The sequence below is a fragment of the Centroberyx gerrardi genome, chromosome 19 (genome assembly GCF_048128805.1).
Source record: "Centroberyx gerrardi isolate f3 chromosome 19, fCenGer3.hap1.cur.20231027, whole genome shotgun sequence".
Taxonomy (NCBI): domain Eukaryota; kingdom Metazoa; phylum Chordata; class Actinopteri; order Beryciformes; family Berycidae; genus Centroberyx; species Centroberyx gerrardi.
The window spans coordinates 24,751,678-24,778,917 of NC_136015.1; the positions used below are offsets into that span (position 1 = coordinate 24,751,678).

The following is a 27,240-nucleotide window of genomic DNA, read 5'->3' on the forward strand; positions in this document are numbered from 1 at the left end:
TTTACATATGACATGGCTGCAGGGCTTTTCATGCAATCAGCCCCCAATTTACCACAACATGTATGTATGTATGTACTACTATACTATTGTAAAAGAAATGTAAAAACTCAAAATTATTGTTATTGTTATTTGATAACAGTGTATGTTAGGCAACAAGCACTACATAAACCTGTGGGGCGCTTCATTATTGTCATTCATAACTCATAAAATGTTATAAACACATTATATGGTCAACACTTGCTTTGCACGCCATTTAGATGTTTGCCTTTGTAGTTTCCCCAATGAAAAATCACCATAACATTCCTACAATATTCCTACAGGGACTTATAATATGTCTGTGGTACTTAATGGCGAGTTTATAGTGCTGCTATTATGCTTTATATCTTAATTTCATGTAGTTTCACAAATTTTTGCCTAGGTACATTTAGTGAAACCTTTATTTTGAAAAATTCCGACCGGATGTTGTTCCTGGCTGCCGCTAGCTTAGCGGCGGTATAAAAAAAATGACCATCGTCAGATTCGGTGAACTATCGGTGCCTTTTATTCTGGCCGTTTTTTAACGCATTAACAAACTAAACAATGCGACGTACAGCGATGCAAGCGAAAACGAGAGGAAGCCGGCGGTAGTTCGCGTATTCCCGGCAGTTTGTCTCGCTATCCGTGTCTGTGTTAACAGATGGGATCCTTGCGCCAGTCTAGCTTTGCCACTCGGTATATTTGGGGAGGCTAAAAGGCGGAAGACTGCGTATCAACAGACCAGAAGAGATGCTACAAAGCTAGCTACAGTTGCTAGCCAGCTATTTGTTGCAAGATGCGGGTAAACGCCAGCCGTTTCTCAAGGTAAATATGCACCAAGTTGACAGTCGACTCGTAACTGTTGCTGTGCACGATCACAGGTTGCTACACGGACGTTGCCACTTGTGGAGAATTGCCCCCCACTCCCATAAAAACACAATGTTAGCTAACGTTAGCGAGAGGGATGTTGGTACTATCATGACTGTTGTGTTTGTTATTGTTGTTTCTCTCCTCTGCTGTCGTGTTTTCCTGACTGTGGCAGACCTGTGTCTTAATTTGATGACAGCTTTTCCTCACACAGGTCTGTTGTCAGTCAGTGAGCCCGGTGGGAAGGAAGGGAGTTGCTGCAGCCTCAGTTTGAGCCCTGAATGGTCAGTTGAACGGTATGCATAAGCATACAGACAGGCAGGGAACTTTTGATACGGTTGCCATGGGAATAAGTTGTACTACAGTGTTGCCATGGCAAAGACACCCTACCACTTAACATTTAATGAGTGCATAACATCCCAACTTTAATTGCCTCATGCCCAGTACTCATTTACATATCAAAACTCAGTTGCATAGATATTAGAGGGACCAAAATGTCCCTTCTATATCCAGTTTTAATTCTGTGGATGTAGCCAAATCACTTTATGCATAACGCTGAGGCAATGTTGCAGTAACAGTTGTTTCTGACATAATTAGAAACACCTTAATTGGCCAAATATAATAAATGGATACAGGGATTTGTCGTTCATGCAGCGATACAGAGAACATACCTAGGTTGAATGCTTCCTGTTCGTTTGAGAGCAGGTGTAGAAACAGAAATTTTGTGCAGGACTGTGGGAAGGTGAGCAGCGAGAGAGCGGCACCAAAAAAGTAGAGTCTGCTTCATGCAAATTTCAGGCAGCTGGAGCAAGCAGTGACAGATAGAGTGGCAGGTGTTTGGCTGTTTGTTCATGAAACATCCTCGTCCAAGTTCTGCCTGTCCGACCAGACAGAGCATTACAGAAAAAACAAAACAGCTTGTGTGGATTTCTAAACTAAGTAGCACTGAACCGAGAGTTGATTTAGGAATAGGCCCTCTACCACCGGATTTGCCGAGACCCATTTCCACACCCACAAAGCATCCGCCGTCAGTGGACCTTCACCTGATGCTCTGTAACAACCAACAGTTAAAGGGGAACGCCACCCATTTTAACAATTCACATTATGTTTTTCCTCTTCCTCTCCAACTTGCACCACTCTTTCTTCAAGCTAGAAACTGGAGAACTGAGCCTCGAAGGTGTGATGTCACAGGGGTGTAAAATCTGGCTCTGCTCCATTCACAATGAATGGGACGCTGATTTTGTTGACTCATGCGATTTTTATGAGAGCTCTCGCACCCAAATGAGGTTTAAATTCTGGTTCATACCTGTCAGCAATGCTTAGAATATGAACTTCATTTTGGTGTGACGACTCAACTCAGCATCTTATGGCTCCACAAAGTCACTGCTGCCCCATTCGTTGTCAACGGAGCAGCTGCTGATTTTACATCCCGGTGACATCACACATTTCTACAAAGGTTTTCTCTCTGATTTTCTAGCTTTAGGAGAGAGTGGAGCAAGTTCACAAACACTGACTGAACTGACCTGAGGCACAGGAGGAACATATGTGAATTCTTAAAGCGGGCGGCGTTCCCCTTTTAACGAACACACATGCATTGTAGCTCTTATTTAGTTTCTAGCTGCATCTGATCCATCTGTCTAGAAAGTGACTGAAACCAGCAAAACCCCCGGTAGATCCGCATGCTTCCTGATAGAAGGTTTAATAAGTTCATGTTGCCAGGCAACACATACAGTTCCAGCCAGTGAGTAGTTCTTTTTTTTTTTCTCTCTCTCTCTCCCTTCCCTCCCCCCCCCCCCCCCCCCCCCCCACCACCCTAATATTGCCTAGCAACCAAGTGTAGTTCCAGGAAGTAAAAACTGAATCACAGGAGGCTGAAAAAAAGTTACAGGCCTCCCGATGTCACAACTTTTTAGATGCAAGTCTTTGCTGAGCCAAAGACAGGCAAAGTGCAGAAAAACCACGGACTTCAGTGTAGAAGTTAAGAGTTACGGCCCATAAAGATTCTCACAGCAGCAACACCAGATGATGATCTCGCTCTGGGTCAGGGATGTAAACCCCGGTCCTGATGGAAACAGGTTCAACACTTATTTCTAATGGCTCCCCACTTGCCAAAGACAGTAATATGTCTTCTTGAGATGGATTATCAAGAGATCAAAAAGAAAACACCCTGACATCTAACATGTGAAGTCAAGAAAATAAATAATGCTTATTTAGAAATGTGTCAGAGTTAGCTTCTTAGCTCATATATATCATCATGGTGGTTGTTAATATATTTTGTGAGCGAGTCATGTCCAAATCACTACTCAGATATAATCAAATTGCATCAAACTAGACTAAAAAGAATAGTTAGAGCTACTTTGTTTCTCCTTAAAGAGAAACCTTACCCCAAAAACATCCTTCAGTTGAGTCTAAATGTAGTACTGCCCACTAAGGGTTAAACACATGTTATTGCTATTGCACTCTGCTATTGGCTGATCCACCCCTAGCCCCGCCCCTAGGTGACTCAGTTTTTCTCAGGTTTTTTTGGGGTGTGGCTACTCTTTAGGGTGCGATCACACCTACAGTTTGATTTCTTTGGTCTGAACCAGCTGGAAAAGTTGACTTTGTTGCATTTTTGTATTTGGTTCATTTAGGTTCAAACTGACCAATCACAAGAGAACCAGGGCTTGTAAACAAAAGTCACGTGACTCACAAGCAGCTTGTTTATTGGACAGAGTTTCCTGTCACCTGTCATCCTGCAGGTTAGAGATTTTTCCCTGCAACTTTATCTCAGCATGATGGACTTGTCTGTCTCTTCTTCTGTGGTGTTCATACCAGTTAAGAACACATGAAGAAATAGATGAGTATGAGCATCAGTCCAGACTTCATTTTGTTCTGCTAGGCTTTCCAAGTATGAGGAACCACATCCGTCTCCTTCTACCCATAATCCCTTCCGCACCGCAAGTTAGAGGACTGAGACCCTCTGTGCCGTTATTTGGTGCCACCAGAGTTCAAAGGTCATCGTTCTCACCTGGACAAACCGACTGACTAAAGGAGGAAACGCTCCTGAACAAAGTCACAACATGTTGAGTGTGAACGCGCCTTTAAACTCAAGTTATTAGTCTTCGCACATGGGTTGTGCAACAGTGCAACTAACTGTGTTACTTTCTTCTGCAGGAATTAAGGACAACAAAAGAAACACTCATCTGGATAGACAACACCATCCTACTTTATGGAGCCACAACAACGCTTAAACACCCACAACCTGAATTGAGACAGCTTTGACACTCGGCCAGACGCAGCGCTCACACACACGCAGGATGGCGAGCCGGAGGAAGTCCACCACGCCCTGCATGGTTCCTCCGCGAGAAACCGTGGACTCGGACCAGGAGATGGAGGACGTCACGGATGTAGCGGAGGAGGAGGCCAGCAACGGAGCGGCGAGCGTCTCCGCGGAAGCCGCCGGTCTGTCCGACGAGCGGGGCGAGGACGCCGACGCCAGGCAGGTGTCCGATCACTATATGGACTCGAATTTGGCGGAGGGAGGCTACGAGTGCAAATACTGCAGCTTCCAGACGTCGGAGCTCAACCTGTTCACCGTGCACGTCGACACCGAGCATCCGGACATCGTCCTCAACTCCTCCTACGTCTGCATGGAGTGTGACTTCCACACCAAGAGGTAGCAGACAGTGTGTGTGTGTGTGTGTGTGTGTGTGTGTGTGTGTTAGGGCAGGAAATGAACTTTTGTGTTGTCCACCAGCCTCAGTCGATGCCAAATACCAAAACTCAGCATCCTGGCTGCACTCATTGTAAGTCACTCTGGATAAAAGTGTCAGCCAAATGTAAAATGTAAATGTAACGGTTCACTATTTTGCCAGATGACGACTTATAGAATAGAAAAAGGATCCGAATTATGTTTGTTTACCTGCTGAAGTGTCTGGTAGAGTGGAGAAACTTCACCACAGTGAAAGATTTAGCAGCATTTGGCCGGTGGTAGTTTCCAACCTTCTGTCTGAAATAGTCAAAATCAAAGTGAAATGTAAATAGATTTACATTTGTAGAGAGAAAAAGATTGAGCGTGTCACAAAATAATGCCCAAAAAATATAACTCGAAATCTTTAAAACATTGTGTAATGTAAATAATCCCTTCAGATAATCGCATCGTTTGCTGATTTAGATTCAATACTCGCAGGCACTCATTTCTGGTTGTTTAGAGTTCCAACGAGAGCATAAAATAACCATAAAATTTCTCTGAACATTTCCTGCAGCACAATACAAGCGTTTTGTAATCAAACACTTGCACTGTGAGTCCAAACGGCCTATATTTAGCTCAATACGCAGCAGTATGAGTCCTCACTGCCAGACCCTTGACCTCAGCCCATGTCCTTGTTTCGGTCGCCACAAGAAGAAGTTACCGTTTCCTTTATGTAGAATTATGCGACATAATGAGGTAAATACAGGCCTGTTGGACCCACAGTGCAGTTATTTGGCTACAATACACTTTTTATAACCTTGTGGGAACTCTAAACTACCAAATCCATCTGACTTCAGTTGTTTTGGAGAAGGCTGAGATGCTTGCTGTGTGTTTGGTGGATGCACAAACTTAAATTTTGAGTGACATGAGTGTGAGTAGATAATGAGAGTTTTCATTTTGGGGTGAACTGTTCCTTTAACTTTTATGGGTCTGTTATTTCTGGCTCTTAATGGAAGATACCCATTTTTCTTTTACCCTCTAGTCCTCCTGTAGATCAGTGTTTTGTTTGCTTATGGAAGAGAAATATTGTTTTTAAGAATAATTCTCCATGATTCCCTCTTCCCCCCTGTAGGTATGACGCCCTGCTGGAGCACAACGCTCGCCACCACCCGGGCGAGGACAACTTCACGCGGACGATGGTGAAGCGAAACAACCAGACCATCTTCCAGCAGACGGTGAACGACCTCACCTTCGACGGCAGCTTCGTCAAAATGGAGGAGGACGAGGCCGAGGAGACGGCCCGCAAGAGCATCGCCCTGAGCAAGACGCCCATCATGAGGATCAAGAGCAAAGCGGAGCCCAAGAAGTTCACCGGCTCGCACAAGACGGCCTCCGCCGCCGACGTCATCAAAGTGGAAAGCGACGACGAGGACGACGAGAACAAGGAGCCGCCGACGCTCTCGCCCGCCCCGGTCGCCTCCGCCGCCGTGCCGCGGCTCGTCGCCGTCTCCGCCCCGACGGCCATCCACGTGCAGCCCGTCCAGCAGAGCATCGTGGTCAACAGCCCCAACGTGCTGCAGATCAAGAGCGGCTCCAACTCGGGCGCCGCGGTGCTGCCGCCCGGCACGCTGGCCCAGGTCCTGTCCGCCTTACAGAACCAGCAGAACAGTCCTCAGACTCAGACGCAGCTCCTCATCCCAGTCAGTAGCATCCCCACCTACAACACCGCCATGGACAACAACGTCCTGCTGGTCAGCGCCTACAACAGGTACTGTCCCGGGCCGGGGGGGGCGAGGAGATGTACTCCAACCAGGGCTGAAAGATAGTGACACAAAATCTAAGTGCGATTATTTAATCATAATTATTGCAATTACAATTTAAACTACGATTCATATCATCACACGTTTTTCTTGTCATGTTTGTAGAACTTTAAAATTGTTTAAAGAAAAGTGATTTTGTTATCAGTGTGCAGGATTCAGTGAGTTTGAGTCTGATGAAAGGTTTTTGATTCATGGACCAAAAGATTACCTGCAGCTCTAAAACTCCTTGTTCACAAATCCAGTTTGGACCAAACTCTCTCTGAAGAAATTAACTGCAGCCTCTGAGATTTGGAAACTGCAGAAGTTCATATTGTGATTTCAATTATTATTTTATTTTTTTTGATTAATTGTTCAGCTTTAATTCCAAAGTGCATTCTGTGGGGGGGGGGGAAATGTCTGCGGCTGTCAGTTTCCCCTGAAAATCAAATTCATCTATGAATTGACTGAAATGAGTCAAATTCAACTGACATTCCAACATTAATGATAAAATTTAAATAATATTGACACATGAAAGAACAGACAATGCCTTCTGAACAGATAGATTCTATTCAGAGTTGATTCACAGCGTGTTTTTTTTCCGTTATTCAGTTACTTGAAAGATTGTGTGAAAGTTCTTGTTCTGCTGAATCTTGTCTTTTATTGAGGGGAATCAAAATATTTTGCACATATCGCTTGGAGGAGGAGTTAGGAGGAGTATGTAAATGAGCATGTAAACTTTCATTTGAAATAAGAAAAAGAAAAAAAACACCAAGATTGCAGCCTTGTGTTTTTGTTTATTTGTTTTCTCCACCACAGCAGCTCTGTTCTGCCCTTACGGCTATATATATAATCACTTTGTGCAATGATTGAGGTTTTAAGTCATTTCGTTTTTGTTAAATATTATTATAAAGAAGTATAACCTAACAGTAAAACACTCTCGTATCACGTGTAGGTTTCCTTACCCCTCGGTGTCGGAGATCATGGGCTTGTCGTCGCAGACCAAGTTCAGCGAGGAGCAGATCAAGGTCTGGTTCTCTGCTCAGAGGCTGAAGCACGGAGTCAGCTGGACGCCGGAGGAGGTGGGTGCTCATCCACCTGCTGGGCTGCGTTCACACCGCAGCTCACACAGGCTGGGCTGTTTTTTTTCCTCCCTCACATGTGACACACAGATCTGATGTTGTCCGTTCAGTGTGAACCGCAAAAAAAAGCTGCATGGAGTCGCATTTTTAAATTCTCATCTGGATATGTGGTTCAAAGTCGGATTCTGAGGCATGTGATCGGTATTTGAACGGTCAAATCTGATGAATGTCAGCGTTACCATGACAGGAAATAAACCTGAGACAATTGTCATGATTTTGTCAGCTTGTCTGAGCAGGACGAGACACACAAGAAAGGAAAGAAAGACAAAAAATAGCCAGCTTGATAGTTATTTGGGGAAATTCAGTCAAAACATGAAGGCACATGCAAAAAAACAACAAAAAAACTGTACAAAAACAGCAAAAATTGCATCTTTTGTTATTCTTGTGTGTGTGTGTCTTTTTGACATTGCAGTCAGTTCATATTGGTATCAGGTGTCGGTTACATCCTAGAATAGATATGAACGGTCATCCAAAAAAAATCTGATATGAGCAGCAATTTGGAATTGAGCTCGAATGCCTGCAGTGTGAACGTGGTCCTGGTATCTTTTATTTTAAGATTTTACTGATCACTTTGAAGGTATGGAAGGGTCTGGCACTGAGCCGGATCGCAGCCTGCAGCAAGTCCCTGGGCAGGTTTCTATTGGCTGTTTCAAAGTCAAGGTTAAAAACAAGCAGCGAATGGGCCTTTTCCTTCAGGACGCCGTGACTGCAACGATCTGCCTGAGGCGCTTAGGCTGGCGAACTCTTTTATTAATTGTTCGCGACCTCCCTTTTATGGTTTTATTTAATTTATTTTGCCTTGCTTTCATTTCTTTGTTTTACTCCTTTGTAAAGTGCTTTGAAAGTGTTATATAAATGAAGATTATTATTATTACTAGTAGTAGTACTTCTTCAGCTCTTGCCATCTTGTGTCTCCAGTTGAATTTAACATGTTTACTCGGAGGGACACGGAGTGATTGCGGGTCAGAGTTGTGACTTGCGTGTGTCACCTGGGTCAGCTTTAGATTTTAGGGAAAACATGTTTGAAAGGTTTTATTCTAAAAACATGCTGCCTGAAATGTTTCAATTATCGTATCAGGCATATCTCAAAAGTTAGTGTGTTTTTAGATATAAAGACATAGACATAGATAGATATATTTACCAATTCTTATTTACCCGCCCAGCTTGTGTCTGTCTATTGATCTGTCTGTCTCTCCGACTAAGAAAGAAGGAGGAAATCGTTCTTATCAGTAAGCTGCAGCTGTACAGTTTCTCTTTGTCTTCTCCTCTCTGCCAGGTGGAAGAGGCGAGGAGGAAGAAGTTTAACGGCACGGTGCAGACCGTCCCCCAGACCATCACCGTCATCCCCGCCAACATCGCCGCGGCGGCCAACGGCCTTCAGTCCATCTTCCAGACCTGCCAGATCGTCGGCCAGCCGGGCCTCGTCCTGACCCAGGTGGCCGGTAACGGGAGCGCCATGCCGGTCGCCTCTCCCATCACGCTGACGGTGGCCGGCGTCCCCGGCAGCCAGGCCAAGGCGGCCGAACCGTCGACGTCAGAATCCAAGACTCAGATGTCCGCTTCGTCGTCCGGCACGCCGCGCAGCCCCGACCCGCTGGCCGCCAAACCCAAGAAGTCCAAGGAGCAGCTGGCGGAGCTGAAGGCGAGCTACGGCAGGCGGCAGTTCGCCACCGAGGCGGAGATCTCACGGCTGATGCGGGTCACCAACCTCACCAAACGAGCAATAAAGAAGTGGTTCAGCGACACGCGCTACAACCAGAGGAACTCGAAGGATCACCATGGAGTCCTGCTGAGCGAAACCTCGCCCGGCGGAGCCGCGGCGTCTGGAGGAGGAGGAGGAGGAGGAGGAGGAGGCAGGAACAGTAGCAGCAACTTTAACGACAGCAACAACAGCAGTAACAACAACACCACCATCGTCATCGACTCCAGCGACGACGCCAGCGACTCTTCCCCGACTTCCGCGAACACGCCGGGGTCGTCGTCTTCCTCCAGCGACCCGCGGGTCAAGTTCCGCCACGCCTTCCCCGACTTCACGCCGCAGAAGTTCAAGGAGAAGACTCCGGAGCAGCTGCTCGTCCTGGAGGCCAGCTTCCAGACGTCCGACACGCCCTCGGACGAGGAGCTGAGCCGGCTGCGGGCGGAGACCAAGCTGACGCGGCGCGAGGTGGACGCTTGGTTCACCGAGAGACGGAAAATGCCTCCCGCCGCCACGGAGCCCAAAGACGGCGACGTCAAAGCGGCGGAGGGGGACGGGGAGAAGGCCGTCCCGTCCTCCTCGGCCCAGGAGCGGCAGACCACGCCCCCCGTCTCCAGGAAGATTATGAAGAAAACGCCGGAGCAGCTCCACATTCTGAAGATGGCCTTCGTCCGCACGCAGTGGCCCACGGCCGAGGAGTACGACAAGATGGCGGAGGAGAGCGGCCTGCCGCGGACCTACATCGTCAACTGGTTCGGAGACACGCGCTACGCCTGCAAGAACAGCAACCTGAAGTGGTACTACCTCTACCAGAGCGGAAAGGTGACCATGCTTTGCTTTATTTTTACTCAAACGGCATCTGAGTTCATTATAATCACATCATAAAATCATGCAATGCCTGACAGTAGAAAATAAAAATCATATCTGTGTTTGGAGACTTTATTGTCCCTCATATTTACTCAGTTTTATTAGAAACTTGCAGAAATTTCCTGTGTATCACCCTATTTTTATATCTTTATTTTTGAGAAAAGTACTATGCAGTCTCCTTCTTCTTCTTCTTCTTCTTCTTCTTCTTCTTCTTCTTCTTCTTCTTCTTCTTCTTCTTCTTCTTCTTCTTCTTCTTTTTTCCAGTAGTGTCAGTAGAAGTGGCAGCAGCACCAGTAGTAGTAGTAGTAGTAGTAGTAGTAGTAGTAATATTAGTAGTAGTAGCAGTAGTAGTCACAGTAGTATTTGTAGTTTCTGAAAGCAGCTTGACTTGCATGTCCTGTCTGAACTCGCTGTATAAACCTGACTGATGCTTCCAGGTGGACGAGGCGCTGAACGGCGGAGCCAAGGTCCAGAAGAAGTCGAGGAAGCGTTTCCGGGGCTGGTCCAGGAGGACGCGCCGGCCGTACCCCTGCAAACGCTCGCCACAGGGGGGCGCCACCGCCATCAAGGTCTGCAGCTGTGTGTTCACCACAACCTGCTGCTGGGCAGATTGGGCATGTTTCACATTTAGTGTGGTGGCTGAAACAGTTTGTCTGTACACTCAGTCTTAGGATCTCCTTCCTAATAAGTGGATTTAAGTTCAAGTTTGTTTATTTCTACAGCTATTTATCACAGCATGACTCAAAGGACTTTACAGAGAATGAGCAGAACTAGATCTAACTGATCAACAATCAATCATAGAATAGAATGAAGGAGGAGGAGCTCTTCCTCTTTGTGGATCAGGTTTACCAGGTTTTGTCCCAAAATGTGATGTAACGTCTTGGAAAAAAGTGACACCAGCTCGTATCAAATGACTGAAACAAATCCCGGTACTTTTTAACGGATAGCACCGCCTCACAGAGCTGTAACTGCATCAGACAAGACGGTGAAACTGAGAAGCATGACTTCATTATCTTCATCTTCATCATCTCCTGTCCTGACAGAAGTATCCTCGGGACAGAAGTTGATGATATATATTGTTTAGTCGCACCTCCGGGTCTCATTTTTGTTAAAATAAAATCTAAACTTGAGTCCTGACGTTTTGAGAAACATAAAAAATTGTTACTGCTGTTTACTAGGCCCGGGTAAAAATACAGATTTTAATTGCTTGTTTTCATTTGGACACTCCGATATTGTTTCTTAAAATCCAGAGATCGATCTTTTAATCTATGACTTTTTTCCAGTGGATGTGTGTAGAACAGATTATTTGAAATATTATTTGATCATAGCGTTATTTGTAGCGGGCCTCCCCTCCTCCAGTTGTCAAACAGTGTTAAACATGAACCTTTTTAGTAATGCACCATATTACAGAGGGTTTCCTGTGCAGTAATTACCTCTGGAATATATCCACGAATCTGCATTTTATTATTTGCATTTATTTGCACTGTGTCTCTAGTTTTTATTATGTGCATTATCTTTATTTTTATTTTATCACCTCTTTTCTTTTATTACCTTCCTGTACTTGACTTCCTTGGCACTGTTCCGCCAAGTGCTATCTTATCTTATCTTATCTTATCTTATCTTAATTCTCAGAGAATTTCTTTCATATCTACCCAGCACTGGTATTTGTAACTGAAGGACCCCTAATTGAAATTATATTGAACCGAATCTGGACCTTGTGAATCGAAGCCGAATCGAATCTGGAGACCAGTGCTGCTACCTGGCTCTGCTGTTTACCTTTCTAGAGAAGAGTAATTAACTGTGTTACTGCTCTTTTCATGCCGGGACCCGTTCTTTATTTCTGTCCTCTGTGCAGGTGAAGAGCGGCAAGGCGTTTCTGAAGGACCACTACCTCAAGCACCGGGCCTTGAGCGAGAAGGACCTGGACGAGCTGGTGGCCAAGTCCAGCATGAGCTACCAGCAGGTCCGGGACTGGTTCGCCGAGACCGCCAGGCGGGCGGAGGAGGGCAAGGAGCCGTTCAGCGACGAGGAGGGAGAAGCAGAGGAGGAGGAGGAGGAGGAGGAAGACGAGGAGGAGGAGGCGGTGGCGGAGGAGGAGGAGGAGGAGCAAGAGGAGGAGGAGGAGGAGGAGGAGGAGGAAGAGCGGGCAGACAGCGAAGGAGAGATGGAAGTGAAGGAGCAAGGGGAGGAGGCGACCGACGACGACCACAACGAGGAGGAGGAGGAGGAGAAAGAGGAGGAGGAGGAGGAGGAAGAAGAAGAAGAAGAAGAAGAAGGGAAGGAGGATGGAGAAGCGATAGAAGAAGAACCTCAAGGTGTCAGCCAATCACAGCCTCAGGCAGAGGAGCAGACATGAGCAGCCAGGTGGGAGTCGGACAGGATTTACTTCCTGGTTTACTAAACTGTCACTCGACCTCTAAGTCGGCTGAGAACAAATTGTGAGGATGCATCAGACCTCCAGTTTGTTTTCTGTGGTCTGAACCAGAGTGGAAGAGTTTGCTTTGTTGCATTTTTGTATTTGATTCATTTAGGTTCAAACTGACCAATTACAAGCCAACAGGGCTTGTAAACAAAAGTCACATGACGCTAGGGACGTGCAACGGATCACAAAACTCACGGTTCGGATCGTATCACGGTTTTGAGTCACAGATCGGATCATTTTTCGGATCAGCAAAAAAAAAAAAAAAAAAGGGTTAGGGTTAAATTAATTTAAAAATGTGCTACTTTGGCTCTGATGCAGCCGCCTCGCCTCTGTCTGTAGTCACCACTCTGTAGTCTCGCTTATTGTCCCGCCCACAGCACTCTCTGATTGGTTACACATCACGAGTGATAACCTATCAACACTGAAGGCTATGCCACAGACAGGCAAAGAGACCGGAGCTTCTCCGAGCGGAGCTGTGTCGAAGGGAAGGCGGCATATTGCTGAAGTTGCAATAAATATAAATATCACAATCTTGTGATCTATTTCAATGATGACAAGCATGCCCAGTTTCCCAGTTACACCACTGAAAATGCCCGAAGTCACAGCCTGCGGGATTTCACCCAATGGAGGCGAAAGCGATGGCCTTTAAATCAGTCGCTCTTCCATTTTTTTTCTTCCCTAACACAATCATTGCGCTTCAGAGTAAAACGCAGCATGCATCTGTCTTGTCTGTATCTTTTCACTGCAACTCTGCATCGAGATTTATTTATTACTTATTTATTTATTTATGGAATTATTACTTTAAAAAGTAACAGCGGCAGTAAAACTGTATTTCACACTATGATGGTTAAACTTTGCAATTAATCTGCGGTTCACATGCGTGCCGAACCGTGGGGGGTGGGGGGGGTGGGGGTCCGTACGGATCACGGATCAACTACTGTCCGTTACACCACTACATAACGCACAAGCAGCTTGTTTATTGGACAGTTGTTCTAACCTGTCGTCCCGTCAGGTGAGGGATTTGAGGGATTTTGCCGTAAAAACAAATCCAGTCCCTGTAACTGAACCAAGCATGATGAACTTGATACTTTTTGTTTCTAGGTTGTTTTAAGGCTGCAACTAATGATTGTTTTCATTATCGATTAATTAATCGATAATTTTTTTGATTAATCATTTACTCTGCATACTGCAGCATTCTGTCAAATGCCCATCACAAGTGATTCTTAACATTGCTTACTTAGTCAGCAGCGAAAAACCCAAAGTTTTCATTTAATAAATGTATGAAACGGAGAAAAGAAGCAAAGCTGTAACCAGCAAATGTTTGGTATTTTAACTTAAAATGAGCTAAAACAATTAATCGATTCGATCAAAATTATAATTGATTAATTTTCTGTTGATCGACTAATCGTTTCAGCTCTAGTTTCTTTACTTTTGTTGTTAATCTGGCGTTAAATCCGGTTAAAGCAGGCGGCAGTAAACATGTTTTAAAGCAGACACCTTGCTATTGTCGAGGTTCCCACGATCAAGGTTTTAACTCCCAGCTGCTCCGGTGGGTCCCGGTGTAAATCTGTTCCTGTGTGAACGTTGAGTCGTGTGTTAGTGAAGAACATGCAGCTGAAAGAAAAAGGTTAAAGAACTCTCCCAAGTATTTAACGAGGGAAATGAGTTTACTTAATTAGTGGTGACAAACGAGTCGCCCCTCCTTCATCCTTCACAGCGGCTCCGCTCCGCTCAGATCCCCGTTCTCCTTCCCGCGGCGTCTGGTTTCTGAGACGCCGTCCGGACGTATGAAGCGTTTCAGAGCGGAGGAGGATAGAGTTTGACGCAGGGCAAGTGAAGCTGACATTTACAGTTGTGCATCCGGAGCTGCTGATGCTGCTGAGATGGTAAATATTTATGAACGCTGTTTCAGAAAGGCCGCTGTAGTCGTGTGATTTTACCCAAACGGAGGCAGTTGATTGGTGGAGGATGTCATCCGTCTCACAAATCCATGCATGGTTTTGTTTGATATACGACTTCAAGCAATTTACATTTATATCAATTTTGGATTGCATATAGAAAGTTTATTTGGAGCTGTTTATGCTGGAAAGATGGTAAATATTTATGAACTCTTACAGAAACGTAGTTGTCAGCCTTCTGCTGTTCTCATGTGACAGAGGAAGTCCAGACAAGTCGTTACATCGTGACTAAAATCACACATTATCTGCTCAAAAACATGGATTTTTTGTGCTTTTTTAAGACAAGTGATTTGTACCTTTATTTGTTTGTATATGTAGGGATTTATCTTTTAAAAAAGGAAAAAACAACCACAAGGACATCCAGCATGAAACTGCCCGTTATGTTTTGTCAGAATATACAGTATTTGCTTAATGTTAACTATCCTTAGAGCAGGCTGGCGTGTGTGTGTGTGTGTGTGTGTGTATGTGTATATATATATATATATATATATATATATATATATATATATATATATATATATATATATATATATATATATATGTATGTATATGTGTGTGTGTGTGTGTGTATGTATGTATGTATATATGTTGTTGTTATAATATATATATTTATACCATGGTCTGGGTGAATACTCGATTCTGATTGGCTGCAGGGTGTCCATTAATTCCTGATAATGGACACCTACTAAGTAGTTCCAGTGAAACTGTCTGTTCACCGTTCTAAATTAATGCGCTGGCTACGTAGTATCAGGTATCAGCCTGTATCTAAAATTAGTAACCATAGCAACAGGGACGCAGTCAAAGCCTCCGTTTACAATTTGTATGTTCGTGAAAATCTTGATATTGATTTGGGGACAGTGACACGGCTGATAGCTAGCTAGTCTTGTTGTTAAACATACTGTCAAATTATATTTACTGTTTGTCAACCGTACGCAGTGTTATTGACTGAATCTTGCTAGCATAACGTTAGCTTCCTGCTCACAGCTGAGCCAAAGAGTTCTATGAGCTGAGCGGACAGGAAGTATCTCCCGTTGCCAAGTCGTATCTAAGGTTCGTCCTATTTACTGGAGTAGTGAACAATGTTTCCATTGCATAAGAACCTTATGGCATGGTAAAGGTTGTTCCAGGTATTAGTCAAACCCTCAGGTGTTACCTGCGAAACTGAGTTATGGCTTGTGAAAAACGTTAGATTTTGATTACAAAACGCATGAAAATATAAATTAATGGTCTTAATTGTTTTTTCCTTTGGCAAGTGACCATGGTATAAGCGGGATAATGCCCCTCCAGGTGTCCATAATCAGGAGGCAATCCGCGGAGGCGCTGGCCTCCCCGTCGTCCATTAATTCCTGATAATGGACACCTTGTCGGGCATTATCCCTTACATATATATATATATATATATATATATATATATATATATATGTATATGTATATATTATAACATCAACAACAACAACAATTTAAAAGCACCTTTCTCAGACTTAAGGACACTTTACATAGTTCAAAACTTCAAAAATCAGAAAAATCAAGTTAAAAAGCTGCATTAAAAACTGCAAAAATGTAAAAGAGATTATATATGGGAGTGAGGAGAACCTGGGCAGTCTTCTGTCAGCTGGCCGAACTCTGCTGCTGTTTCTCTTTGATGCTTTTTGAGATCTAGTTGTTTTTCTTGCGATCTGATCTTTTATTTTCTCCCCCTCTTCTTTCATTCCACAGATTTTCCGTCGCTTCCCCCACTGCGGAGCGGACATGAAGGACAGTAATATGTCAGTGTTTCTCAGCTGGCGGCTCGGGACCCAAAGGTGGGTCGCAAGAGGCTCGGACAGGGTTTCAGACAAAAAGAAACAGTTTAGGTAGAAAGTGTAATTCTGTGTTAATTCGTGTGTCGCGGTCGAGGCAAACTTTGGGTCCTGATGCAAAAACGCATTTGAGAAGCGCTGGTGTATGGAAACCAAGAACCAGACAAAGAGACAGGATTGTGTTTGTTGGACTGTGGGGACCAAGCAGACAAACTGACATGCAGGACGACTAAAAAACGCCTTTCGCCAAATTAAACACCATCAGCAAGGGAGAGTCAGCAGTCTGTAAACACAGCAAGGCTTTTATTTTGGTGAAAATATTTTGGTGAAAATGACAGGGCTTTTATTTTGGCCTTTTGTGTCATTTTTCTTACAAAATTGATGTTTTACGGTAAACCTTGATACTTTGTATAAAGAAAAACAAAAAAACAATCCAGTACATTTCTAAGAGGTGAGACCTCGTCGTTTTCTCGTAGGATAAACAACTTTTTCAAAAGAAAGGAGGAACCATCAGTCATTTTCTCAAGGGAAATACGAACCCCCAAATCCAATATTTAAAGCGTTTTGGTGTTCTGAGAGAAATGGTTTTTAAAACCGCACTGCTTTTGGTGAATAGACGACTTAAATCAGTGCCATTCTGTTTCTAAGTTTTTGTTTTCAAATCAAAAAAAATTCAGTGCTGGAGTAAATTTCCGCTTCGACGTTTTTACTTTTTTTATTTTTTCAAGTGATTTGTTAAGTCCTAACAAAATATAATGGGGATTGAATCCGTTGTACTATTATGCTATTATCAGTTTTTTTTTTGAAATGGTGATAATTTCTGTTCGCAGGTGTTTGGGTCCATTCAATTTCAATGGCGTCAATTCAGTCGATCAGTATGTGAATTTACCTCTGAATCCTATATTTACAAAAAAAAACAGTCTAATCACCCAATCACAGAAGGATGTTAGATAAGCTTATTAGCCCAGATTTAGTTTTTCAGACTGGAATATTGCTAAATATTGCTCTCACTACCCAGAATTTTAAATGGGAATTAATGGAGACGATATGAAAAACAGCAGCCAAGTGCCCAAAGTCCTTAAAGGGAAAATCCACCCTAAAACACTTGAACACTTACAAACCGCTATTGGTGTTGTATTTTTCTTCTTGGTGGATAACTGGCCAATCGTAGACGAGGTGACATCATGTCCAGATGTTTCCAGCAGCTACAATGGAGTTTGATATGAGAAAATGTTTCAGGATGTAAAACCTCAGCGGTAAACGTCAGGTTTTGGTGTCAGTCCCTCAGAATCAAAGAGCGAGGGCTTCTTTCAAGAGCCGCCATTTTGCACCGAGAGACGTTCAACAATCATACAGGAGAGAAATCCATCGTAGAAGAGGAGAGAGACCAGTTTCTCCACCCACAGGAGCAGGAGAGAGACCAGAATGCAATGCGGCACCAAGGTGTGAACATTGGGGTGTGGCTGCTATCATAGCCATGCCCATATGTTCACAAACTAGTAGGCAAGCCAGCTGCTTTTATAAAAACATACGATTACCTTTTGACTGCAAGCAACAAGTTCACGCCCCGTCTCTGGGGGGTTGTCTAGAGGCATTCTGGGAAATATTGGAAATCACCAGGCAGGTTGAGGGAAAGGGGGTTCACCAAAAAAGCAAATTACAACACTTCATCACTAAATAACTCCTGGGATTTATTGACAAATTGCATCACAAATTGTTGATATCTAACAGTGTAAGAGGGACTGAGGAAGGATTTTTCCTTTTAACTTCCAGTCTTGCAAAAAAAACGCTCTAAATGAACGCTCTGTTACGTAAACAAAAACAAGTTCTGTTCTGGCGGTTAGGCGGTGCAGAGGTTAGACCGACCGCCCCGCAGTCCAGAGGTCACAGGTTGGATCCCAGCAGGATGGAGGTGGAGGTGCGTCCGTCGTCTGTTAAATTTAGGGCTGTACCGAATGTCATTTTTTTTTACATTCGAAGTTTCTATTGACGTTTTCGAATGAAGCTTCGAATGTCTGCCATCATATTTTATGACGTCATCATAAAATTAAAAAAAAAAAAATGTGAACAAAATCCTCAATTTGAATAAAGTGATTCATCGGATTAAATATGAGTTAGAATTTTTTGTATTAAATCAACTTTCTTTAATGAAGATAACTCAACATAAATACATGTAGGCTAATCCAATAAGGGCATAAAATAATTAAGAAATAATAATCGCGCCTTTAGGCTTATAGCAACATTATGCTACGACAGAAATGGCAATAAACAATGAAAATGACTTTTGCAAGCTGACTTAAACCAAATATGTCAAAACAAAAGATATATTCACAATTTTTCAAGTCTGTCTTAATAGTCAGGTACCCATATGTAGATTTACGGCATACGCAGCCAACAAAACAAAGATAATATGTGGAAACATCAGGAAAAGTGGAATTTCAGCCAGAAGAAATTAATATATAGGAACAGCCAAAGATCCTTGACTTGGACACAAAATCAGAACATTTCAAATTAAAGTCTGAACAGTCAGGTGACTAGAAGTTCGGTGTGACCGACACTCACTCGTTGTGCACAGGACGGGACGGGGGCTGTAACCTAGGTAACAGTAAACAATGTCACAAACAAAACTACTGTAGCCTTAGCTTACCAAAAGAGAGGCTGCTGTCCCAGTGGTCTAGGACTTGCTAACTCTTTTCAGGTTGTGGGCCAGGAATATCAGCTTGTTTTTTTTTGTAACGACTTACTTAAGTAATTTACTATAATAGTATAATACTATAATATTAGTGTAGCCTAATCTTTATCTGCAACTGTGCAGAAATACGGTATACATCATTGGTTTAAACAAAAAAACAAAAAAAAGCTGCGCAGCATTCGAATGTTGATTTAAAATTCGAATGTCAACGTTATGAATGAAGCTTCGAACTATTCGGTACAGCCCTAGTTAAATTTCTAAAATGCGTCTCTGCTTTGGGGTCAGAGTCTCTTACTCACCGAGCAGAGTAAAGTGGACGAGTTTGTCTGAGAGCTGATGGCGTTGAAAGCGAGTGAACCCAAACCTGCTGTGTGTCCTTTCCAAATGAAAGCAGCATGCGTGCTCTACTTCAGGAAACAGGCAACTTTACCTCAGTCAGTTAAGCTACAGAGTTGGAAAGATTGTGACATTTTCACTTACCGACAGATTTCTTTTTCTAGAGAATACAATACTGTATGCATGAAAAATGGGTCAACAAATACACAATAATAATTATGTCTTTCAGATGGCGTTTGTTTTCTCTCCTCGCCACCAAAGTAAAAGTGAATCACTTTAAAGAAAAAAAAGGCGTAGTTATTAGTGCGTTTTCTCCTCAAATACGGGTGTACTAGTAAACAATATCTTTCAGGTGTTCCACAGAAATAACAGACAATATTTTAGGGACAAGAAACCACAAGCACTTGGCTCGGTTCCCATGGGAACCTTTTAACTTTTCTTATGTGGGGGGGAAAAAAAAAAAAGAAGAAAAAGGCTTTTTCTGTTTTCTCTGCTCTCTCTTCTTCTGTGTTTTCTGTACCATGTAGGACTATGCTAGGATCTTCTGGATGTGCAGGATTTCTATATGCAATGATATTCATCAAAGAACAATCGGCGAGTCGAGCGGGGGCGAACTGTAAAATCAACTTCTTTTTGATTTTGGTTTTTGGATGATTTCATCGGCGACACAGGATCTCTGATACCATTTCTGTAATTTTGCAAAGTAAGCCTTTCTGCCATTCTTAAATTGCTTTAATAGCCAACAGTTTTTAGTAGTTAATTTATTTATTATATCTGGACTTTCATGGATATCTTTTTTTTTTTTTTTTTTGTCTGCAAGCAAAAAAAAATAAAAACTTAAAAACAGGTTGGATTCAGAGCCGCCTTTTCTTTTTTCAGACCCTTATCAGTTTCACATCAGTAAATTTTAACATTAAAACACCAAAACACAGCGATCGGTACGTTAACGGTGATTGATCACATGTAATCAATACACATACGTGACTTTAAAAAGGACGTTTCATTTTCAACACACCTGTCTGTTCAGTTTGAGACTCACATGACGTGTCACTGTGTTCGATATTCGGTGGAAAATTAAAAGGCAAAACAAACTTTATTTCTTCAGCACATTTCATACACAAGGCAGGTTCAATGTGCTTTACATAATAGTAAATAATAACAATAACCTTTATTTATATACCACCTTTCTAAAACGGTTACAAAGTGCTGTGCAAAATAAAAACAGAGCCAGCCAGGTAGCATCACATTAACAAATAAAACAAAGTAAGATAAAGCAAAGCAGGGTAAAAATTAAAATAAAAGACAATAAAATGAGGATTAAAAAAATAGTAACAGCCTCACAAAAAGGCTTGACGATATAAATGAGTTTTTAGAAGAGACTTAAAAGGAAAAAATGACAAAAAAAAAAAACTAAAAATAAACTTTTTAGTTTTTTACAAAGAAAAATACATAATTTGTCTAGTAAGATGACATTATAAAAGAAAAACATGCATTTTGTCCCAAATTGGGTACATAGACGTGTTGAAAAGGACTTTGAAGATGATTTTTTTTTTAAGAGAGTAGAAGTCAAAATCAGCACCAATTTATAGATGTGTATATAAAGCTGCATGAGCCGGAGGTCTGGAAAAAATGTAAACTTCGATACCCAGAAATCCTGAGCGGTGTGAGGTCAGTAAACGTCTCACGGCTCTGAGATGCTTTTATACCAAAGAGACAAGAGAGGGAAAGATCTAACGCTGGTGAGTGGATTTCACTCTCAAGTTTGGATTCATCACTTCTTGTAGGAGGAGAAGAGAACAAATTAATCAAATTAATTCGGGTAAACAGGGAGAATCTCAATTAGTTTGGATGGGACGCTCTCCTCTGATGCAGTGATTTAAACTGAGAAGAAAGGTGGATTTTCACATATAAAATCTCACTTAGTGCAGCTTTAAGTTCGAAACAGGCCAAAGATAGAGCAGCAGCTGCATCTGTTGTGGAGGCGTTGACCCTTGACCTCCATACTGTTGGTTGTAATGTTGGTGATTCAGAAACTGAAGCCCGTTCTGCTGTTGCACTCCTTGCAAGTCGCTCTCGACAAGAGCGTCAGCTAAAAGTGTAAAATGTAAAATGTTGAACACAAAAGTTAGAATTTTATTTTTGCAAAACACTGGGAGAATCTGTTTTAAAAAGCGCTTCACACAAATATATCCACATCGTTTCAAAGCAGCATCATTATTGAAAATGCAGAATATTCTTAAGCAGCTTTCGTCTTTTAATTCTGCTGTGCATGTGCAACGGTTCTCAACCGGGGGGCCGGGACCCTCCAGGGGGTCGTGAGGTAATTTGGGGCGGGTCACAAGATGATTTAGGGAATAGGAAAAAAACATATTTCTGCTTTACTAATTTATGATTTATGATCATGTCTATTTTTTCTGGTTTTCTCTAATTTTTGCTTTCTTTTTGTGAAATACTGACTAGTTTTCCGCCTCTCCTCCTCTGATAATGAATCAATTGAAACAAACTGAAAAGGGAAAATCATTCTCTGGACTCGAGGAGCCGTGTGTTCGTTCTTAAAGGGTCACGAGCCCCCCCCCCCCCAAAAAAAAAAAAAAAAGGTTGTGAGCCGCCGCTGTCGACAATAAGCGCCCGCTCCCACAGAGAGCCGCTCTGTCCGGGGCGACCCGCCTGAATCACTGGAGGTATTTAGCCGTTTTCTGTCGGCGTGCTTTCACCGCCGCCGCTCGGCACGCCTGGCGGAACACCATAGAAACCACCGGCACCATAGAAACCAGTCGGACCAGTCCAGGAACATACTGATCCGCTCCAGTCAGCCCAGCGCTCCTGAAGAGACATATAACAGGAGAGGCTTTCAGGACTGGAAGAACTCCAGCCGGGGCGTTTTGAGAATCAGGTTGAAATTTCTGTGTAAGGTTGGGACGGATATTTTCGGGAGCCATGTTGGGGCGGGGAGGAGGAGGAAGGAGGGAGGGAGGAAGGGGGGGTTTGAATCGTCTTGAGCCCGGTCCCAAGTCATGTGCGAACCCGTCAGCAGATGGCGCTGTGTGCCTGGACACCGCCTCGCTGCCTCTACTGTAAATCATGTAAAGCTGGGTCGGGTTAGGTAATACAACATTTGTTCACAGATCTGGGCATTATTGAGCTTTCCTGGAAGTTCAGTCACTGGAAATGAAAGGCCACTCTCTTTTTTTTTTTTTGGGGCTCTATTATAAAAAAAACAGCAATATTCCTAATTGGACAACAAGGGGGAAAAGGCTGATTTATGTCCTTTTCATAAGACTGTGTTCTGCCACATTTTGCGGCGCTGGGTCTCCCTCGAAAACACCAATTACGCACCGCGACTGGTCTGGCAGCGGCCTTTCTGAAAACTTAGCAAACCGCGACTGTAAGCAGCGCTACAGTAAATATGACAAGGCAGATAAAACTGGACTGGGTTTTAAAAAAGGAGAAGAGAGGAGAAAAGGGGGATGAGAGGGAGAGAGAGAGGGAGAGAGAGAGAGAGGCCGGCGACCGAAGAGTTAACCATTTGAACCAGGGGTGGGACCTGTTCGCTTCCTAATCAGAGCAGAGAGAGAGGGATGAGGGGAGGGAGAGAGAGAGAGAAGGAGAGATAGAAAGAGGGAGAGAGAGAGAGGAAGCAAAGGGGGGGGGAGGAAAAGGAAAAAAAAAAAATAAAGGATGAGGAAGAGAAAATTAGAGTAGACACGAGTGGTGTGATGTTGGGGAGCGGAGGCCGTGTGAGGACAGCACAGACCCTTTCACTACTGACCTACTTATACTAACACACACACACACACACACACACACACACACACACACACACTGTACCGATACTGTGTGTGTGACAGAGAGAAAGTCTATATGGCATGCCGGTGCAGACTAAAGCTCGTGTTTAATGCCTCTCTCTCTCTCTCTCTCTCTCTCTCTCCCTCTCTCCCCGTCTTGGCAGCAGGCGCCCCAGCCCCTGCTTTTTTTTCTTTTTTTTCCTCCCTTTTTCAGCCGATTACGCAGCAGAGAGCGAGTGAGGAGAGAGGGAGAGAGGAGAGAGAGAGAGAGAGAGAGAGAGAGAGAGAGAGAGAGAGGCGGCCTCGTCTGTCTGGTGCTGTGTGGGTCATTCTGAGGACAACTCTCCTCTCTTCACCCCATCCCTCCCTCCCTCCCTCCCTCTCCATCCCCATCCTCCTCCTCCTTTCTTCCTATACCCTCCCTCCTCTCTCTCTCTCTCTCTCTCTCTCTCCCCCCCTCTCTCCTCCTATACCCCCCCCCACCTCCCCCTCCTCCTCCCATGCGTCTGCAGCTTGTGCCCGCGGTCCCTGCTCACTGCATCGGCCTACATATAACTACTGCAGTACGCAGTAATCCTGTAATTGTTCCAGCAGTCAATCCATTCATTCATCCATTCATTCATTCATTCATTCATGCATGCATCATTCATTCATTCCCATTATGAAAAAAGAACTGTCTCAATCCTAGCAGAAATTTTAGAGGGATGCGATGTAAATGTCGCAGTACAAATTGTAAAGACCTCGTAGGAATATTATAGGAATACCACAGGAGATGAGAAAATGTACCATTAAGTGCGATAAGCTTGATAAAAATCCATCATTAGTCCCTATGTGAATATCATAGGATTACCATAGGAGATAAAAAAATATACCGTAAGGTGAGATACAGTCACTGTAAACTCACTATTGAATACCACAAACACACTGTAATTCCCTACAGGAATATTATAGGAGATAAGAAAAAAAAAACATTCCAGACAGTATAATAAGGTTGCTATAAACTCAAATGCACTACAAGTCTCTATAGGAATATATCTATTAAATATTTTTAATATACTGTGTGAATATGTGATTTGGGTTCATGCATGCCAGAGGTGAGACCAAGTCAACTTTGCTCGAGTCCCAAGTCAGTCTCAAGTCTTGAGGCACAAGTCTCAAGTCCCAAGTCTAAATGTAGATTACCAAGTCAAGCCCATGTCATTAATGTCAAGTCTCAAGTCTAAATGTAGAACAGGATAGAATAGGATAAAAACTTGGTAAAAGCACCATGAGTTTGATTTCTATAATCAGTTTCAACTTCAATAAATTCAATCATTCCATACAAATTCAGAAAACAGAATTTAAATTCAGTCGTCTGCTGGAACAAATCTCATCACTTTCAATCTAAGTCATTTACACAAACACAAGATCTCAAGTCAAGACTTTAGAAACCTTTTCAAGTCATCAAAGTACAAGTCAGAGTCAAGTCCCAAGTCACCAGAACCCAAGTCAAGTCAAGTCTCAAGTCTTCTCTTCATGCATCAAGTCGAGACTCAAGCAATTAAAACTGTGACTGGAGTCCAAGTCATGTGACTGGAGTCTCCAGGTCTGATGCATGTATTAATGTGCTGTAAGAGTCTCTTCAGCAGCATTAGCCGCCTCTTGCAGAGTGTGACCTGTGTAACTGATCTCTCTGCAGCTCGTACACACGATCCGTCCGGCGGTGTTGCGTGTCTTTCCTGCCGCAAATTCGACCGACGATGCATGAGAGACAGTTTTTTTTTTTGTTCTGTGTGGGGGATCTAATGCGTTTTTATTGTGTCAAAATTTAACAATTTATGAATGAAGGCTTCTTTTCTTTTTTCTTTTCCGTATCTGTATTTTTGGGGGAGCGATATAATTACCGGATCGTTTTGTCAAGCGAGGACTCGAGTTGCCAACTATCCTTTTAAAAAGTATTTATTTTTAATTTTGCGCTGTCAGAGCGACTGTCACGTCGGATCTCTCCTAGATAAATGGGGTTTTGCGTGTCATTATTTGCGCTAACATGGAGGCTGGCAGCCTGCTACCAGTCATCACACCTCTCATTATATCTGTTCAAACGGAAAAAACAAGAAAAGCAGCGCCAACATGACACCGCTCCTAATCTCCGTCCCTTATAACACAATCCTCCAGTCCTCTATTAGCTGTCAGAGTGCTTTAGTTCTCCTCCTCCTCCTCCGTTTGCTGATAATCCCTCTAACATGAGAATAAATAATTCACCGCTGTCGGGGTGAAAAGCGACGTCACCGCGGCTTCGGTGTTTTTCCTCTCCGGGTTCGAAGCGTTTACACGGTGGATTTATGTGTCGACTCGAGCGCCGTGACCTTTGGGTCGCGATGTTGTTTCATTTAGTGAGAAACACGCGGCGGGGTAGAAACGTTCTTTTGTTCCCTCCTAAAAAGGGAAAGGTTTGTGTCCGAGCAGGAGTGAGAGATCGCTCTGCGGCTCTGCTCTCAGTCCTCTGCTATAGATGAAGCGTCGGCGCGCTGCAGCTCTCTGTTCTGTGTTAATCTCTATAACATGGGAACGTTTTCCGGCCCGCAGCCCAGCCCCCATATGAACTAATGGCTGCCTCAGATGCCACGATGCTGACAGATTGGCTGGCTGGCTGGACGGCCGTGTCCTCAGAAGACCCCGCAGGCTGCGTTCACACTGCAGGACTTCATGCTCACATCTGATTTTAGGTTTTTTTTTTTTGGATGACTGTTTATGACTTTTATATTCTAGGATGTAACCCATGTCCCATAGTAAGATGAACTGAAGAGGAACGATGACAAAACAAGTTACTTTCATTTTTGTTTTCGACACATTTCGGTCCCAAATTTGTCCCTGGTTATGTCTTGCTAGCGCTACTCACTCCAAGGTTACAAAATTATGACAGTCGTCTCAAATAAATGATGTAAGATTTACTTATTGCATGTCAAGTCCGACGCCTCAGGATCCGCTTTTGTCAGTCTGAGTCTCAGGAAATTTCGTGAAATGAGCGCAACGTCTTAAAATGCGCTCTCAAAAACGAGCTCTGTGCACGAAATGTGAGAGAAATCTGATCAGCTGGAGGAGACGGGACCAGAAACGAGAAGTAGTTTGACATTGAAAAAGCGCGAATATGTGAAAATGTTGTGTTCAATTCACACTATTGTCACATAATCCTTGATCTTTACATTGTTTACGTCCACAAAATGTAATCTGCGTTTCAGAGTTCGATCTCATTTCTGTAAAAACTGTACGTATCCATCTGGTCTGGATCAGAACTGAAACAATGCGACTCCATGCAGCTTTTTGCCGTTTGGCCTAATTAGAAGCCATTAGATGTGTGTCATGTGAGAGGGGAAAAAAAAAAAAAAATTGGGAAAGTTTGAGCTGCAGTGTGACTGAATCGCTGCGACCTCAGAAGCCGCCGCAGATATAAACTGGATTTAAACAAGGAGAGGAAAATCTGCACTTCACCCGTACGCGACCCCGGAACACATCTATTTATATCACTTTATTTAACACGGGGAAGAAAGACGGCGGCGGTGGATGTGGGTCACGTGCGTGTGTGTGTGTGTGTGATCCGCTGTAAATCCGGCCTGTGAGGAGGTCGATCCAGGATCCAGCAGTCAGCTGAACCTGCATCATGTAGCACATGGACTGCGACACGCTCACGTTTGTGTGGGCAAACCCTCGCTCCGGCCGCCACGTGCCGCTCCGCCGGCTCGCTGTCGACGCTATACCGCCGTACGACTGATCGTCCTGGAAAAACCTCCTCGACCAGCCAGTAAACCAGTCAGTAAACCAGTCAGTAAACCAGTCAGCCAGCCAGCCAGCCAGTCGCACGGTCAGCAGAGAATTGTATACCGTTTCTGTTCACATGCACTAAAACCATCAACGCACCACCTCTGCCTTTCAGGTCAGTGCACACGCTTAGACACACGAGGATAAACAAACCTACACACACACACACACACACACACACACACACGGACGCACGCACACAAGCACACGCATCAACTTAAACCCGTACGCTCCACCCACGCGGACGCATATGCATGAATGCATGCGGATCGTCACGCATGAGCGCACAGAGACACACTCTCATACTCCGCTGAGTAACCGTCTCAGAATACGTGCGACTGGCTGGTTTACCGGCTGGTTTACCGGCTGGTTTACCGGCTGGTCGCCTGGCTGGCTG

The 27,240-nt window shown here is 43.8% G+C and overlaps 1 protein-coding gene across 1 annotated transcript; it reads left to right on the forward strand.

Annotated features, from left to right (window-relative positions):
- The first annotated feature begins 537 nt into the window (after positions 1-537).
- LOC139912929 (zinc fingers and homeoboxes protein 1-like) lies at positions 538-18,247 on the forward strand. Its single transcript, XM_071900857.2, has 9 exons — positions 538-840; positions 4,039-4,540; positions 5,688-6,323; positions 7,307-7,433; positions 8,770-10,011; positions 10,494-10,625; positions 11,912-12,139; positions 12,194-12,420; positions 16,153-18,247. Exons 2-8 carry the CDS (start codon positions 4,182-4,184, stop codon positions 12,410-12,412), a joined length of 2,943 nt encoding a protein of 980 aa, XP_071756958.2. The 5' UTR covers positions 538-840; positions 4,039-4,181; the 3' UTR covers positions 12,413-12,420; positions 16,153-18,247.
- Positions 18,248-27,240: the final 8,993 nt, after the last annotated feature.

Excerpts from the sequence above, each read along its gene's own strand:
- LOC139912929 (XM_071900857.2), top strand. The coding sequence starts at position 4,182 with ATGGCGAGCCGGAGGAAGTCCACCACGCCCTGCATGGTTCCTCCGCGA. Across the intron at positions 4,541-5,687 it reads TGTGACTTCCACACCAAGAG|GTATGACGCCCTGCTGGAGC; the intron begins GTAGCAGACAGT and ends TCCCCCCTGTAG. Across the intron at positions 12,140-12,193 it reads AAGACGAGGAGGAGGAGGCG|GAAGAGCGGGCAGACAGCGA; the intron begins GTGGCGGAGGAG and ends GAGGAGGAGGAG.